A 17,315-nucleotide genomic window follows, 5' to 3' on the forward strand; every position below is an offset into this window, starting at 1 on the left:
CCTCTTTTTTAAGGACTTGTATGAGGTTTATCGTGTGATGGCCTGCACATGCATTTAGCTACTCTAAAACAGGCTTTCGAACCAATTGAAGTTTCTCTGAGCTCAATGGTTTGGTTTCCAGGCTTTCAACATGTACTCGGTACAGATTACAGATGATATGCTAAGTAGTTTCTGCACATGAAGTTACAACTCTGATAATATAGTAGAAAAGGTTTTTTGGGGTTTTGTGGGGGGGGGGGGGGGGGGGGGGAGGGGAGAGAATAGAGGAGAAATGGGAGCAGATGAGACTAGTGGAATTTGAGATTGGTCAGTACATTGTTGTTCACGGGGTCAGACAAATGATCAAGAAGGTTTTGGTATGGTCCTACTCCTGTGACGAGACCTTGAACGAAGTAACCCACTATTGCCAACATGGCCAATCTTCCGTTCTTAATCTCCTTCAGCTTTAAGTCCCTCAAGGATTTCTCATCTTTGCCGAGCCCAAGAGGGTTGAAGAGGGGGCCACCAGGGTATGGAGGATCACCGGAGCCTCCCAAGTATTTCTCGAAACCTAAGAAGTACTGCTTGCCCAAACACCCTGGCTTACACCAGTCCTGGAATCTCCTGTGCTCAGCGAATCCCATGAGTGCCAGCTCAAAGACAAATAAGGTGTAGGGATCTGCCCAGTAGTCATATGTACCAGCAGGAGGAATCACTCCAGTCTTGAACCAAGGAAGAGCTGTTTCAGGTGGAATGAGACCAGCTTTTCCGAGGATCTCAGGTGCAATTGCTCCCACTGCTCCCAACATGGCATATCGTCCGTTAATGACTTCTCCATATGCGAGCCATCCTGGCTCAATGAAGCCTCCAGGACCCTCGGGATCTGAGAGTCCCAGCGGATCAAATCCGTAGTCTCCAGGAAGACTGCAAAAAGTCAAGAATCCATCAGCTATTACGTCCACTTCTTTGTATCTAGTTTTGTGCGTGTGTGTAGAAACTGCGCAGGCAAGCGCCTTAAAAAGGAGATATTGGGATCGAGAACATTATTGAACCCCATAATCTGCTAGTGGTGAACTATGTGTATCAGATTGCTCTGAAGCTTTAGTATTCAATACTGCTACAATCCTTTGATTCTTTACCTGCCATCCAAGTAAGAAAGGCTCTGTTTGGAGGCAAACCACAGCTGTCTGTCTGCTCCTTGCTGAAAGATAACATAAATTCAGTAAGCGTACATGGAGGACTAAGAAATTGAACTCCTCATAATGGTATATATAGAAAATGAATGTGTACTCGTATAATATGTCCTTATTATGACTAACGTTCTTTGTCAGGTTGAATTATAGACTGCTGAGGATGACATACAGCTGCAGAGAATAAGGGGTTTTTGTGTTGGAGGGGTGTTGGAAGAGAGATACGTACCTTAGCAGGGGGAGTAGCTTCAGCCCTTACAGCAAAGGACACCTTCCTTGGAGATGAGTGGAGCGACCTTCCTCCTAGAATCTGCCTAGCAGCCTCTGCTGAAGCAGTAATAGATGAAGAGGAGACCAAAGCTTGTGTTGCCATTTTGATGGTGGAAATGGTGATGGTCTGCAGCTTGGCTACTCTGAATAAGAATAGCCTCCAAAATCAGACCTGAGTATGAATAAACAGAAGCCCTGGGAAGTAAGGTGCAAGCTAGACCACTGAGCTCCTTGTGGGCCTTGTGAAATGCATCGAATTTGTGGTGGAGATGAAGAATGCTGAGTTTCCTGATAGAATTCGTATCTTCATACCAAATAAAAATGGCACAAGTGGCTTGGTTACTTGGATAAGAGATGCTATTGGCTCGGGGGAAGTAAAATCTAAGATGCACCATTGCCATCTGGAAACTGCCTCCAACATTTGATGCCACGAGGCCAATAACAACAGAACAGTGGAACTTGATCTGATGCCCAAAAAGTGTATATATATATATATATTTGTTTTGTTTTTTTAAAAAAAAATTTAGTGTTAATGATGGCAATTTTTAAATCTGGTAATTTTCCTGTTGAGATGAAGAGCATGGTAAGTAAAACACAGTAGAAAATAGTAAGTAGTATTTAAATCAATAAAGAAGTTGTTTTCCATTTCCTCTCCTTTTCTTTTGACCTATTTTTTTATTTTTAATAAAATAAGTGTCCACCAAACACAGTGCAACCCGAATTAACCATCCGGGTCTGCTCATATCCGTCGAGAAAAATACCGGTTTTCGTCCCCAAACTTTGGACACAAGACACATTTCGTCCCTCATCTTTCGGTCATGACACATCTGGTGTCTGAATTAAGAATTTTAGACCAAATGTTATCCTCAAACGGCAATTTATCCACCATTTAACGAAACCGGTCACGTGAGATTCACGTACCGTTAAAGCTTCTGTCCGAAAGAACCCAGGTGGAAAAGGACGTTGTCTCCACTTTCCTTGTCCAAAACCGAATCTGAGCTCACTCTCTCTCTACAAGCTCACTTTCCCCTTTCCCTTGCCTTTCACTTTCCCTTTTCCTTTCACTTCAACGACTTCCTCTGCAAATTTCCAAGCCTAAGCTCAAGCTCCATCTGAAAATTCTGCCGAGAGCAAATCCCCTCTTCCAAATCAAATTCTGCCAAGAAATAAAGTAGAAACTTGCATAAAGCAACACCCAGCATTGTGGCTGTATTTCCCTAAAATGAGATCTAGAAATCTTGAGTCGTCATCATCATCGTCATTAAACAGCATTGTTAAGGTTTTATAAATGACTGTTTTAGTTCTTGGATGACACCTTACCTCCAAAATTTGGGAATTTACCCAAATTTTCCATTTTCTAATATTCCTACAAATATGCAAAATTATGCATATCCCTCAAAATTCCGCCTGCATAATAACGTTGAAACCCGCAAGCAAGATTCTGTGTTTTTTCTATTTCAAGGTTAGCTCGCATGCGGGTTAATGTTATATTTGAGCGCGAGAAGAAAAAATTGGTAATTTGGCTCTTTGGGCATTATAAGTAAATATTTAAATTAATGGCAGTTTTATTACACCAATATTATTGTATTATCATTATTATGATTATTGTATTATTTCTTAGGCAAATATAACATTTAATTATTTAAATTTGATTTTATTTTTACAATTTATAAAATTTTTATCACTTATATAATGTTTTTAAAACCCTAATACATCTAAATTTGATTTTATTTTTCAAATTTATAAGATTTTTATTTAAAAAAATGGGATACGGATAAGATATCCGGTTGGTTCGATTTGCATAGGTGCATATGAGAATATCCGAATACTCTTTAAACCCGCATGCGGGTTTAAGGAGATTATGGCAACTCTCTGACACACTAGTTACCCGTCCAACTTGTGTGTATTAAAATATATTTAAATATTATATTTCATATTTTTGTTATTTAGAGTTTAACAAAACATTAATATTGGGTAGATTTGAGGGATATGCATAATTTTGCATATTTGTAGGAATATTAGAAAATGGAAAATTTGGGTAAATTCCCAAATTTTGGAGGTAAGGTGTAATCCAAGAACTAAAACAGTCATTTATAAAACCTTAACAATGCTGTTTAATGACGATGACGATGACGACTCAAGATTTCTAGATCTCATTTTAGGGAAATACAGTCACAATGCTGGGTGTTGCTTTATGCAAGTTTCTACTTTATTTCTTGGCAGAATTTGATTTGGAAGAGGGGATTTGCTCTCGGCAGAATTTTCAGATGGAGCTTGAGCTTAGGCTTGGAAATTTGCAGAGAAAGTCGTTGAAGTGAAAGGAAAAGGGAAAGTGAAAGGCAAGGGAAAGGGAAAAGTGAGCTTGTAGAGAGAGAGTGAGCTCAGATTCGGTTTTGGACAAGGAAAGTGGAGACAACGTCCTTTTCCACCTGGGTTCTTTCGGACAGAAGCTTTAACGGTACGTGAATCTCACGTGACCGGTTTCGTTAAATGGTGGATAAATTGCCGTTTGAGGATAACATTTGGTCTAAAATTCTTAATTCAGACACCAAATGTGTCATGCCCGAAAGATGAGGGACGAAATGTGTCTTGTGTCCAAAGTTTAGGGACGAAAACCGGTATTTTTCCCTTTCCCTTGCCTTTCACTTTCCCTTTTCCTTTCACTTCAACGACTTCCTCTGCAAATTTCCAAGCCTAAGCTCAAGCTCCATCTGAAAATTCTGCCGAGAGCAAATCCCCTCTTCCAAATCAAATTCTGCCAAGAAATAAAGTAGAAACTTGCATAAAGCAACACCCAGCATTGTGGCTGTATTTCCCTAAAATGCGATCTAGAAATCTTGAGTCGTCATCGTCATCGTCATTAAACAGCATTGTTAAGGTTTTATAAATGACTATTTTAGTTCTTGGATTACACCTTACCTCCAAAATTTGGGAATTTACCCAAATTTTTCATTTTCTAATATTCCTACAAATATGCAAAATTATGCATATCCCTCAAATCTACCCAATATTAATGTTTTGTTAAACTCTAAATAACAAAAATATGAAATATAATATTTAAATATATTTTAATACACACAAGTTGGACGGGTAACTAGTGTGTCAGAGAGTTGCCATAATCTCCTTAAACCCGCATGCGGGTTTAAAGAGTATTCGGATATTCTCATATGCACCTATGCAAATCGAATCAACCGGATATCTTATCCGTATCCCATTTTTTTAAATAAAAATCTTATAAATTTGAAAAATAAAATCAAATTTAGATGTATTAGGGTTTTAAAAATATTATATAAGTGATAAAAATTTTATAAATTGTAAAAATAAAATCAAATTTAAATAATTAAATGTTATATTTGCCTAAGAAATAATACAATAATCATAATAATGATAATACAATAATATTGGTGTAATAAAACTGCCATTAATTTAAATATTTACTTATAATGCCCAAAGAGCCAAATTACCAATTTTTTCTTCTCGCGCTCAAATATAACATTAACCCGCATGCGAGCTAACCTTGAAATAGAAAAAACACAGAATCTTGCTTGCGGGTTTCAACGTTATTATGCAGGCGGAATTTTGAGGGATATGCATAATTTTGCATATTTGTAGGAATATTAGAAAATGGAAAATTTGGGTAAATTCCCAAATTTTGGAGGTAAGGTGTAATCCAAGAACTAAAACAGTCATTTATAAAACCTTAACAATGCTGTTTAATGACGATGATGATGACGACTCAAGATTTCTAGATCTCATTTTAGGGAAATACAGCCACAATGCTGGGTGTTGCTTTATGCAAGTTTCTACTTTATTTCTTGGCAGAATTTGATTTGGAAGAGGGGATTTGCTCTCGGCAGAATTTTCAGATGGAGCTTGAGCTTAGGCTTGGAAATTTGCAGAGGAAGTCGTTGAAGTGAAAGGAAAAGGGAAAGTGAAAGGCAAGGGAAAGGGGAAAGTGAGCTTGTAGAGAGAGAGTGAGCTCAGATTCGGTTTTGGACAAGGAAAGTGGAGACAACGTCCTTTTCCACCTGGGTTCTTTCGGACAGAAGCTTTAACGGTACGTGAATCTCACGTGACCGGTTTCGTTAAATGGTGGATAAATTGCCGTTTGAGGATAACATTTGGTCTAAAATTCTTAATTCAGACACCAGATGTGTCATGACCGAAAGATGAGGGACGAAATGTGTCTTGTGTCCAAAGTTTGGGGACGAAAACCGGTATTTTTCCTATCCGTCGAAGTTTATTGCAAAATTCAACAGAGATCTTCAATTCTTCGTCCAAAACTATAAATATTTGTATTTTATACAGTTTGCCCACAAAAAAAAAAAAACTACTAAAAAATGCAAAGGCTGATAAAGTCTAAAGCGGGTCTTTCAAGCGGGCTGACCCGCCGATGGCTGACCACCACCACCAGCGGTGGAACCAAAACGACTGTAATGTGCTTTGGAGACGGAAGCCACGGCGCGTTGGGCCTGCCCTCGTCCGTTATGGGCCTGGGCTCCGACGCCTACGAACCCACTCCAATTCAAGGCCTTCCGGATAATATCTCAAGCATCGCCGCCAGCCATTACCATTCCCTCGCCGTCACCTCCGACGGCCATGTCTGGTCTTGGGGCCGTAACCATGAATCCCAACTCGGCCGCAGCCCTCTTTCTTCCAGGTTCTCCAAATACCCCCTGCCCCCCAACTCCATCCTCTTTACTATTCCTGTAACAAGATTCGATCTTTTTTATGCTACTTAGTATTTTTCTGCATCATCATTTCTTGTATCATCAGAATACTTGTCTTTTTTTAATTTTTCAAATATTTTGTTCTTTTCTTTGGCATTCATACTATGTATTAATCCATTTGGGAAATAGGAATCAAAAAATGGGCATTCTATTAAACTTAAATGGTAAAAATTTACTAAGATTTTCTCTAGAATGGTGCTTATTTATTGCGTTAGACTATGACTGCGTAGTTTAATAACTCTTTAAAATTGAGTATTTAGAAATTTTTTTTTTTTTTTTGGGGGTATGATGAGTTATTCAAAGAATTCTTTCTTTTTTTTTTTTTTTTTTTTTTGCCTTTTAACTGGACTTATATGTTCCTTTAATACTCGTACTCAACGATACATTAATATAGAGCTCATACTCTTATCATAACCATGCATAGATTTTATGCATGAATATATAAAAAGCTTGAGTTTAACTTGAGATCCTTGTGCATCTTCTGTCTGCTCAATAGTGAGCTTTTTCTTGCCCCTTCCTCGTATAATATGTTGAAAATTTTGTAGAGAGACGTGGAACGAACCTAAGAAAGTAGAAGGGTTGGATCAAGTTAGGATTGAAGCCACATTTGCGTCTGGAGTCATTTCTGCAGCTATTGGAGAAGATGGTTCACTATGGGTCTGGGGGAAGTCCAAGCGCGGGCAGCTTGGCTTAGGAGGAGGAGTTATTGATGCTGTTTTACCTACTAGAGTTGAAGCACTTGCTGGAGAAGATGTTGTTAAGGTGGTCTCATCATTGTGCTTAAGGTAGAAGGATAGTGATTCTTAACACTCAAATAATATTCTAGACCGGTTGTAATCTCATGACTCTCCAGGTTGAACGAAGTAGCTTGATTTGTCTTCTGCAGATTTCATTCTAATTATTTGCTTATGGGAAAAGTTACTTATTGACTGTCATATTCTATTTGCAGGTCTCACTAGGTTGGGGACATGCACTTGCACTTACTCAACATGGAAAGTTGTTTGGATGGGGTTACTATGCTGATGGAAGATTAGGGAGAATTGGGAAGTCATTTGAGTCCTCTCCATTGGATTCAGTTACTGGTAAATTTCGACCTTCGAAAGAAATTTCAAATCCAATGCTTGAAGCTGCTGAGAAGCTGGTCTTGGAAGGTATTGAGAAAGAAAAGGACATGCCAATCATTTGGGAACCCAGTTTAATTGAAGAACTACGTGATGTTGAAGTTGTAGATGTGTCATGTGGGCTTGACCATTCCCTGGTTCTTTGTGGTAAGTCATACAAATTATTTGTACATTGGTGAATATTTGATGCTACCTACAAAATAATAATAATAATAATAAGAATATCTGATGCTGATATATATTGATCATGTAACATGCTTTTGCAGGGGATGGAACTCTTTTAAGTAGTGGGAGCAATGTGTATGGCCAGTTGGGTAGAGTAAACCAAGATTCAGGGATGCATCCAGTTGACATAAAGTTCCGTCCTCTTTCTATAGCATCGGGTATGGGGCATTCTTTTGCAATCTGTCAGAATCACGCATCAGACTTTACTGAAGATTCACCAATCATTGTTTCATGGGGATGGAACCACAATTCTCAACTTGGGAGAAATGGTCCAGCAAATATCCCGCTGGTGGTTGAAGCACTTTCTAGTGAGACACCTATTACAGTATCAGGGGGACGGGCTCATTCAGTGGCTATCACAGCTAGGAAAGAACTTTGGACTTGGGGCTGTGGTAGAAATGGTAGACTTGGCTTGGGCAGCTCGGCTGATGAACCAGAACCTATGGTAGTTGAAGATCTGGAAGGTTCTGAAGTTATGGAAGCTGTTGCAGGTTTTGATCATAGTCTTGTTCTCATTGGGGAATGAGGTGTGTTGAGAATGATTTCAACTGATTCTTGCTAGTGCTCTTATTGTACTAGATCTTCCCCTGATAAATTGTGGAATTTCCTCATTCCCATTTCAAAAGTCAGAAGTTATTTGCTACTAACAAGATCTTTTTGATTGTCCAGTGATTTTTTTTTCCCTTGGCAAGAGTTAACAAATCAACTTTCATGTAGCGTTAAGTCTGCAAACCCATCACTTAAACAAGATCCATCCATTAACATACACAATTACACACACAAATGTTTGCAGGGGTGCATTTGGAAAGTTTCACATTAAGGTGGCTTAGACCTGTCAGCGTGCAGGAGACAGGAGGGTTTGCCGGTTGAAGCGATCTTCTTGAGCCTGCTGTTTTGCAACATGAACATATGAACATTAACAACATGTTACTCTGTGCTGGAGATTACAAGGAGGTGATTCTGAGTTGAGCTTTGTTTCTTTTGAAGAGAAAGATCTGGTGTAGAAAGACAAATGCAATATTCTGTCTCATGACATACCATGTTTGCTGGGGTTCAGTCGATGTTAGAGTTCCAAAAAAGTTTCTTGTATCCGGGCCATGCTTTCTAACCTCATAAGTTATAGATTTCTCATGGTTTATGGTATATTCGAGTGTAATGATAATTTCTAATTTTTGTTTTATGGGAATACGCTATATTTTCTTGGGAAATTGTGTATTTTTGCCAAGGTCCGGTACAAATCTGAAACTAAAAATTGATTTGTTGGCTTGTGTCATTGAAATGGAGCTCAGGAACCCTGTTGGCTTGGCAGTCCTTTGTGAAACTTGAACAAGTTAGAAAGTAGTACCTTGAAAAAAGCATTTGAACCCTGTGAAGCTATTGCAAATCAAACAATCATTCACTTTGTATTAGTGAGAGAATACATGTCCAAGATTTTGCAGATGTACAAGACCGAGAACTAAAGACATTCAAATAGCGGCAACGGCCTTGTTAGAAATTTTCAGGGCTATCATCCAACTGCTTCTCATCTTCTATATCTACCTCCAAAATTTCCTGAGAGCAAACATTTTTTATAAATTCAGACTCAGTTAAACTTATGGGCAATGAGTAGCATATATTACTGATTCAGTATACCCAATGGAAGTGAGATAATCCCAGAAAGAATGAGGAAATATTGACTTACAGGAATCCTCTGTTTCAAGTAATTCCCCAGTCTAGCTAAAACGGTGGAACGTTTGTGCCAAAATCTGCCCCTAAGACTAATCTTCACGTATGGTCCATCCAGGTCTGCTAATTCTGCTTGTCCTGCATATACATCGACTTGGTATCAGAGTATTACTACAGACTCAATATTTCATCGGGAAGAAATGCATTAACAAAATTACCTGTCATTCCAACAGAATCGTCAAATAGTTGTCCCAACTGCATAAACACACACAGTCTCAATTAACTGAGTAGAAGAAACTAAGAAGCACGATAGTAGCAAAACAAATAGCAGAATAAGTAGGAACAATGCCTCGACTCTTGCATCAGCCAAGACTTGCTTGATATTATCCTCAGTCAAATCCAATGGCGACAGTGATGCTGAAACTGAATTGTACTTTGAACTGTCGAAAAATAATGGCAGTGTCCTCCTCCTCCGGCTTTTTAACCCCACATTTGGACTTTCTTTGAGCTTTAATGCAGAGACTGCTCTGAAATTTTTGAAGGGGTGATGTAGAATTTGTGGGACTGAAAGTTGGTGATGATGAGTATGAACATGAAAGTTCATCGTTCTTGTTTTCTTTTGTGGAGAAGAGTCGGAACTGTTATGGCTGATATCCGGCTTCCTGTAGTTGATGATTGGAATATGTGTGTGGTTGATGGCAATGGTGTTCAATTCGGATTGAACCGGTCGGTCCAACTGATTTTCTTGAAAGTTGGCAGCTCCTTTTTTTTTTTTTTTTTTTTCTCACAAAAGACAAAATAAGTTTTTTATGTACAATATTATAGTAATATACAAATAAAAACAATATCAAAATCATCAAAACAGTCTCAAAAAATAACCTCATTTACAGTAAAAGTTTTTCACTTACGTTGCTACAGTAATATATTTCAAAAATACCTCCGAAAAATAACTAATTTAAACGAAACCAAAATGTTAAAAAAAAAAAAAAAAGATAAGAGCTGCCTGTAATTTCAATGAAGCCCCTGTAGTAATACCCTGATGTAAATTTGGCCCAATTGTAGTGTTTTTATGAGTGTTTTCCTCCATTTTACTAATCTCTTTCACTTGGAACTAATATTTTGTTATAGGGATTCTGCATTTCGGTCCCTATGTATTATTTCTTGGGTAATAACATGATGCTGATGATGGGGTGTTGCAGAACCAAAGAGAAGACCCTAGAGATGGAGCAACTCCTAATCCAACCATTTTCCCCATCAAGAATCTAATCATTGGAATTCTTTAAGTAGAAAAGGCTGTTTTTCCTTGTTTGTCTCTTCAGGCCAACTATTGTATGATTATCTCCCCAAGTACTTGAAGATTTGAATGCTCAACTAAAAGGGTAGGTACCATGTCACAACTACACCAAGACAATTATAATGCTTTTCTTCTCAAAAATAAAAAAAATTGTGTGCCACATTTCCTGATCAATCTGCTACATAAATTTAGTCCACACCTCAAAATTTATTCACAATCAGGTTGAAGCAACTAGGCTTTTGCAGTGGACATGCAGACCCATCAACAATATGCTCCAGAATATCTCCTAATTAACCTCTAAATAGGAAAAATAATAATATTTATGACCCACATTCATAAGTGCATCAATTTTCCACAAGCAACCAACTTTGAAAAAAGAGAGTAAATGAATCCAATTGCAGAAACAAAGTAAGAGTCAACTATTCTCACATGTTAGTCTTGAAGTCAATGCTGGTGGACATTTCTTGAATGGTAATCTAGTAGTAACTTTTCATAGGACTATTAGAGCAAAATACACTCTTATAGATTATGCAAGAGTCCTGTATAATTGCACATGCAAGGAGACAAAATGGTTGATTGTGAAAACTTTGCAAGTCTTACCTGTTAACGGCTTGGTCAGCACCTAAATGAAATCATAAGACAATTAATCAACCTCCAAAGAGGAAGACTTGAACAAATTGAAGACTCATTACGAAGGAACATGTAACATGCAAGATGACATGCATCATCAGATTGTTGTAATTATTAAGTTAGGACTCTATCAAATTAGATTATACTCTGCGTTAATTTCAAGACTACAATCATGAGTAATTCCCGAACAAGAGGACTCAAATACATTGATCACTGCCCAATGGAAGTAGTACGGCCACTAGTCTAGAGGGTTTATCACACAATTTACACGATCTCAACTATTAAGTACAAATCCAATTGCTTTTTTGGTCACCTAAATGTCCACGTCCTGAGGAATCAGAATGGCCCCATTACTACTTCTGCTGAATTGTTACGGTATACAAACAATTCCCGAATGCCAAAGAGATTAGATGGGATGAGCCTTGGGTTGGGGATTATTTATCCATGTGTGAGGGAAAGAGAGATTGCACAATTGCATGGGAAAGTGTGGTTAGTTTTGATGAGCATTCAATGCAGCACCATCTACCCATACGGCCTTGCCAAGGATTCATTAATAAGTAGTACCGAGAAAAGCCACACAACCACCTCCCGCATGCTCATTCTTTTCCCTTCGCCAAGAACATCTTGGTTGTAGTCAAAAGAACACGAGAAAGAACAAAAAGGGGAATAAAAAGAAGATTTATTAAGATGGAGGATAAGAGGGAGAAGGGCAACAATATAATAGTTGGTCATCAGTCTCCAATGGAGAGGGGAATGGGATCGCCACAAGATGCTGATAATGGAAGCCCCGGAATGCGCACTGCTGAGACCTTGCTCAGACTGTTGCCTGTGACCCTCTCAGTTGTGGCACTTGTGGTTATGCTCAAAGACTCCCAAGCTAATGATGATTTTGGCTCTGTCTCCTATTCTGATTTAGGAGCCTTCAGGTAAACAAATCATTGCTCAAGCTCTATACAGTTTAATTTACAACATCTTGAATGTTTTTTACTTTTTAAGTTGATTTCATTATTTTGGGTTTCTGATAAGCTTGAGTTTCTGAATAATTCCAGAACAAACTTGTAGTTTTTTTTTTCCCCCATTTTCACTTCTTTGCTTGATATGATAGAGTTATCTGTTCTAGACCAAGTAAACAATCCTGATACCTTCCGCTGCTCTTGCTTTTAATCTGCTCAATAGAAGAAAATGATAGGAAAAAGAGATACTAGTGGTTAATTCGCTTGCTTGCCCTCCATCAATTGAACTCTGGTTTCCCCAGTGAAGTTAGCTGCTTCGGCAATTTGTAGAACGTTCAAGATTGTAAAAGGATTCATGGATGTTGAAGAAAATAGATGTTTCTACCGTCTTTTCTTGGTAAATGGGAAGGAAAAGGGCGGTGGTTATGGTTTGAGCCCCGTGATCTCATTTACTTTTAATAGGGCTTTGCAAATGTTCTTCTTAGACTATTTCGTAAAATCTAATGCCGCTAGTTAATTGAAACTCCTGCAGGTATTTGGTACATGCCAATGGTATCTGCGCTGGTTACTCCCTCTTGTCAGCCATTTTAGTGGCTGTACCTCGCCCATCAACCTTGGCTCGAGCATGGATTTTCTTCCTCCTTGACCAGGTTTGCACCTAAACCATGTTCCACCCTTCATCTTCTTTATATGGGGGATATATGATTGCAGGATTTCAAATTGGACTTAGCCGCTGCTGCTGCTGCCCTGTACATGCAGGTGCTCGCATATGCAATTCTAGGGGCAGGTGCTGTGTCCACAGAGGTGGTGTACCTGGCTTATAAAGGAGATCAAGCTGTTACATGGAGTCAAGCTTGTGGATCTTTCAATGGGTTTTGTCGAAAAGCCACAGCTTCCGTAGCCATAACATTTGTCGTAATGCTGTGTTATGCAGGGCTTTCACTGATTTCCTCTTACAGACTCTTCAGCAAATATGATGCACCGGTTGGCTACAATAACAAGGGGATAGAGATTGCTGCTTTCCGGGCCTGACCACAGTTTATATGCAATAAAGCTACAATCTTCCAAGCCATTAGATCTTACTAGCTAGCCTTGTAAACAGCCTAGTTTAATAAGATGCGTATGCTGCATAACCAGCAAAAACTTTTTTGCTCAAAAGATTGAATCAGCCAGGCAGTTTGACTAGAATGCTATGATCATCCAGCTAACAAATGTCATGTGTTGCACCATTTTCACTTTCTCAAACGTGTAACAAATGTCATGTATGGTACCATTTTCACTTTCACAAGGTGTAATAGCGATGATCGTGCACTAGAAGTACTACTCCATACCTCGAGAATTCCCTGTCTGATCTTTTGAGTTCGCCGACATGGTACATTGCATCTTCCGGAGTTCAGTCTTGATAACGACTCACAAATTGGCACCAGGTAGCATCACTAAATTAGTCGAGAAAAGGGCATGGTGCAACTAAGATTACAAATAATTGTCGGCAAACAAGAATACCAACAAATAATTGAGTAAAAAACTATTGCCGTCAGATACATTGCAACCAACCAAACCCCCAGACCATCGTTTCTGACTAGGCAAAACATTCTAGTCCTAGGAAGCGCCCTTTAGTTCAGTATCTCATATCTGTTGCTTCCATTTGCTTTTTGTGTTTCCTTGTATTAATTTGCCCTCGGCAAAAAAGGAACGAGCGAAGAATACGCAAACACACAAAGGACGGTCAAAAGATAACAATAGAAAGTGAAATGCTCAAGATGCAAGAGCCTACAGCATGGATGGGACTTCCCTGGAAACTTTAGTCATTGTGTCTACAGCATAGGAGCAAGTCTACAATACAACTGATACATCAAGAGCAGACTCCATCAACAAGTAGAAAACATTAACTACAATCCATCGAATAAAACTACCAACATATATCACATCAGGCATAAAAAATATGCAGCAGCAGCAGCAGCAGAACAACTCAAAATACTTGAGATAGTGATGATGCACAGTTGAGATCAGCTCAGCGAGCTTCATACTGAACAACTGCATCAAACAAGAAATACCCTTCAGTATTTTATCTATAGAATTCCTTCAAGATAGCATATTCGATATTTAACAGGCAAATTCATGCATTAATAAACCAAAAACGAGTCATTATATGATGAGACAGAAAATCCCACCCCCACCAATCCACATCACTTTAGTAAAATCTAATTCTTGCATTAAAAAAATAAAGATCAAGCTCTATCTGAACATACACCCCATGTTTAGTATCATTCCGAACAGAACTCAGAGTAAACGGTATCTTTCTACAAACAGCGAAGTCAATACTCGGTAATACTTGTCAAATCACAACACTAGATCTGTGATCATAAGCACGACATGGGCTCAACTTTCAGTTCAGGCCTCAGGGACAAGGATTCCAATTGCAAAACTAAGGAACAACAGTTAGATTTCAGGATTTAAGAGACATTAACAAGTCAGCAGAAGATGTCTATCCATCTGTCCATCTTAAGATCAACATCAAGATCATAAAAGGCCTCTACTCTTTCACAATCTCACAAGCCACTATACTCCACTCACTATTCAAATTACGTTTGAACAACAAACTTTATCGATCGAAAATTAGTGGAAATCCCGTTAGAGCTAAGAAACATGTATTTCTGTTCAGGGACAAGGTTTCCAATTGCAAAACTAAGGAACAACAGTTAGCTTTCAGGATTTAAGAGACATTAACAATTCAGCAGAACATGTCTATCCATCTTAAGATCAACATCAAGATCATAAAGGCCTCTACTCTTTCACAATCTCACAAGCCATTATACTCCACTCACGTACTCAAATTACGTTTGAACAGCAAACAACAAACTTTATCGATCGAAAATTAGTGGAAATCCCATTAGAGCTAAGAAACATGTATTTCGGTTCAGGGACAAGGATTCCAATTGCAAAACTAAGGAACAACAGTTAGATTTCAGGATTTAAGAGACATTAACAAGTCATCAGAAGACGTCTATCCATCTGTCCATCTTAAGATCAACATCAAGATCACAAAGGCCTCTACTCTTTCACAATCTCACAAGCCACTATACTCCACTCAAATATTCAAATTACATTTGAACAACAAACTTTATCAATCGAAAATTAGTGGAAATCCCGTTAGAGCTAAGAAACATGTATTTCAGTTCAGGGACAAGGTTTCCAATTGCAAAACTAAGGAACAACAGTTAGCTTTCAGGATTTAAGAGACATTAACAATTCAGCAGAAGATGTCTATCCATCTTAAGATCAACATCAAGATTATAAAGGCCTCTACTCTTTCACAATCTCACATGCCATTATACTCCACTCACGTACTCAAATTACGTTTGAACAACGAACTTTATCAATTGAAAATTAGCGGAAATCCCATTAGAGCTAAGAAACATCTAGCATAGGCGAATGCAAAAACACCTAAGCATTATATACAAAAGTAGAAAATAAGTTGCAAAACGAGATCTTTATGCAAATATCTATAGAAAAAAGCAGAAAATTTCCGGGAATTTCAAGAAATGCGCAGTGATGATTGTGAGTAGGATATTCCAGCATGAACCCATAAACAGAACAAAAAAAAATTAAAACTTGGAAAACAAAAGGTCCAAAAAAAAACGTACTTCTACGGGTACGCTTCTTGTAAAGAATACGATAGCCGCATTCTCTACACTGAATCACGTCCCCTGGCTTCAACGTGTTCTCTTGTCCACAATCTTAATGTTCAAAAAAAAAAAAAAAAAAGCTCGAATACATTAATCACTTCAAAAACAAAAGCACCTGACTTTGTCTGCGAACAAAAAAGATAAAGATTTAAAAATTAAGTATGGTATACCTCCACAGATATAGCTGACTGGCTCAGGTTGAGGATCCATTATACCCGAAATTCGGTAATTTCTACAAAAAAACAAAAAAATTCAGAAAATATAGACAAGAATAGCAAATACTAACGTGTAACAAATTTCTTAGATCAAGAAACCAAAAACTACCAAGCTCTGGAAGCTTCAAAGTCGCTGGGAAATGGCAGAGTTTTAAGCCAAGGGACGGAGACGACCGGGTCTGGGAGGGACGGGTTTAAGCCTTCAGGGTTTGGTTTGTATACTAATATCTGTCACGTCCTATGTTGATACTAACGATTAATTACTTTACGGTCCTTGAGATTTGTCCATATTACAAAACTAATCACGTGGTTTGACAAAATTGCGATTAACCCGTTAGTAGAAATATCGTTTTAAAAAAAATGTTGTGAAATGACCAAAAGGCCTACTTGAAAAGATTTGAAAAACTAAAATAGAAAACACAATGAAAGAGCATTCTTTGGCAACAAGGCAAATTATTATGCTAAAGGGGGGAAAAAATACCACCATAGTGGTGTAACAGACTTTACGAAAAAAAAAAAATAAAGTAAATGTTGAAACAGGTAGAAGTAAAACAACTACTATGACGGAGATCCTATCGTTTCGGACAAAAAAAAAAACACTACTATTATAGAGATATGGAAGTTACAAAACAAATATAATACAAATAAAAAAATAAATGTCAAAATTCAAGAATACGGCTTTAGTTAGCGGTCATGGCTTGAATTTTCGTGAAAGTTATAGTTATCTCTTAGGATTTCTTAGTAGAAATAGAAATACAATATCTAATGGATTTTTGGCTTGACTTACATTTTTTGGCAAGCGTTTCATCTTTTTAGAATTTTCTAGTAAAAATTTTTTAAGTTTTTTTGTGAGAGCTTTCTTCTATTCTATCGATTCGTGGGTCAAGAAATTTCACGAATAATATTATTGATGTTTGAAACAATTAATTGGCAGATCCACCAGCAGATCTTACCCTTAATAATGGAACTTGAAACAAATCAAAGCAATTGAAGCACACATGGATGCTAGGACCATAAGTGATATGTTTTAAGTACACTCTTATCAATATTTTAGATGTTTAGCATCCGCTCTTCCTATCTATTGTATTTGTGTAGTATCTATTCTTCAAATGTCTTGTATTTGTGTATGTGTAATATATGATTTTTGTCATTAGTTGGCGCACCCCTAGGCTCGAACACGCACGTCTTATAGGCTATAGCCTATAGCAACATACATACACAGTGAAAGAGGAACCTGTCAATTATTAAAATGCAATCAGCAGAATACTGCTGCTGCCAATGATTCATCTGCCCACGAAGGGGCATGTTACATGGAGTTCTCTCTCTTATCCCACTGCATTGCATTTTGTGTTTGGTG

The 17,315-nt window shown here is 38.0% G+C and overlaps 5 protein-coding genes across 6 annotated transcripts; 2 read left to right on the plus strand and 3 right to left on the minus strand.

Moving 5' to 3' along the window:
* Positions 1-74: 74 nt before the first annotated feature.
* LOC113689880 (chlorophyll a-b binding protein 8, chloroplastic) lies at positions 75-1,681 on the minus strand. The gene is made up of 3 exons (XM_027207677.2): positions 1,399-1,681; positions 1,119-1,180; positions 75-903 (listed from the first exon to the last, which is right to left on the minus strand). The coding sequence occupies exons 1-3, from the start codon at positions 1,540-1,542 to the stop codon at positions 288-290; spliced, it is 822 nt and encodes a 273-aa protein (XP_027063478.1). The 5' UTR covers positions 1,543-1,681; the 3' UTR covers positions 75-287.
* A 4,077-nt stretch (positions 1,682-5,758) lies between these two features.
* Positions 5,759-8,723, plus strand: LOC113690678 (ultraviolet-B receptor UVR8). 2 transcript variants are annotated; one of them, XM_027208673.2, is made up of 5 exons: positions 5,759-6,099; positions 6,715-6,931; positions 7,119-7,437; positions 7,557-8,042; positions 8,362-8,723. In XM_027208673.2, the coding sequence occupies exons 1-4, from the start codon at positions 5,780-5,782 to the stop codon at positions 8,039-8,041; spliced, it is 1,341 nt and encodes a 446-aa protein (XP_027064474.1). In that variant the 5' UTR covers positions 5,759-5,779; the 3' UTR covers position 8,042; positions 8,362-8,723. The 2 variants fall into 2 exon arrangements, with proteins under 2 accessions (XP_027064474.1, XP_027064473.1); XM_027208672.2 differs by having other exon boundaries at positions 5,760-6,099; positions 8,309-8,723.
* A 167-nt stretch (positions 8,724-8,890) lies between these two features.
* Positions 8,891-9,893, minus strand: LOC113690679 (uncharacterized). Its single transcript, XM_027208674.2, has 4 exons — positions 9,530-9,893; positions 9,399-9,435; positions 9,197-9,318; positions 8,891-9,066 (listed from the first exon to the last, which is right to left on the minus strand). The coding sequence occupies exons 1-4, from the start codon at positions 9,782-9,784 to the stop codon at positions 9,004-9,006; spliced, it is 477 nt and encodes a 158-aa protein (XP_027064475.1). The 5' UTR covers positions 9,785-9,893; the 3' UTR covers positions 8,891-9,003.
* Positions 9,894-11,676: 1,783 nt separating this feature from the next.
* On the plus strand, positions 11,677-13,396 carry LOC140007799 (CASP-like protein 2A1). Its single transcript, XM_072051142.1, has 3 exons — positions 11,677-12,030; positions 12,590-12,707; positions 12,817-13,396. The coding sequence occupies exons 1-3, from the start codon at positions 11,792-11,794 to the stop codon at positions 13,087-13,089; spliced, it is 630 nt and encodes a 209-aa protein (XP_071907243.1). The 5' UTR covers positions 11,677-11,791; the 3' UTR covers positions 13,090-13,396.
* Positions 13,397-13,799: 403 nt separating this feature from the next.
* On the minus strand, positions 13,800-16,189 carry LOC140007800 (DNA-directed RNA polymerases II, IV and V subunit 12). The gene is made up of 4 exons (XM_072051143.1): positions 16,068-16,189; positions 15,914-15,975; positions 15,702-15,794; positions 13,800-14,091 (listed from the first exon to the last, which is right to left on the minus strand). Exons 2-4 carry the CDS (start codon positions 15,951-15,953, stop codon positions 14,069-14,071), a joined length of 156 nt encoding a protein of 51 aa, XP_071907244.1. The 5' UTR covers positions 15,954-15,975; positions 16,068-16,189; the 3' UTR covers positions 13,800-14,068.
* Positions 16,190-17,315: the final 1,126 nt, after the last annotated feature.

This window comes from Coffea arabica, chromosome 5c (assembly GCF_036785885.1).
Source record: "Coffea arabica cultivar ET-39 chromosome 5c, Coffea Arabica ET-39 HiFi, whole genome shotgun sequence".
Classification (NCBI taxonomy): domain Eukaryota; kingdom Viridiplantae; phylum Streptophyta; class Magnoliopsida; order Gentianales; family Rubiaceae; genus Coffea; species Coffea arabica.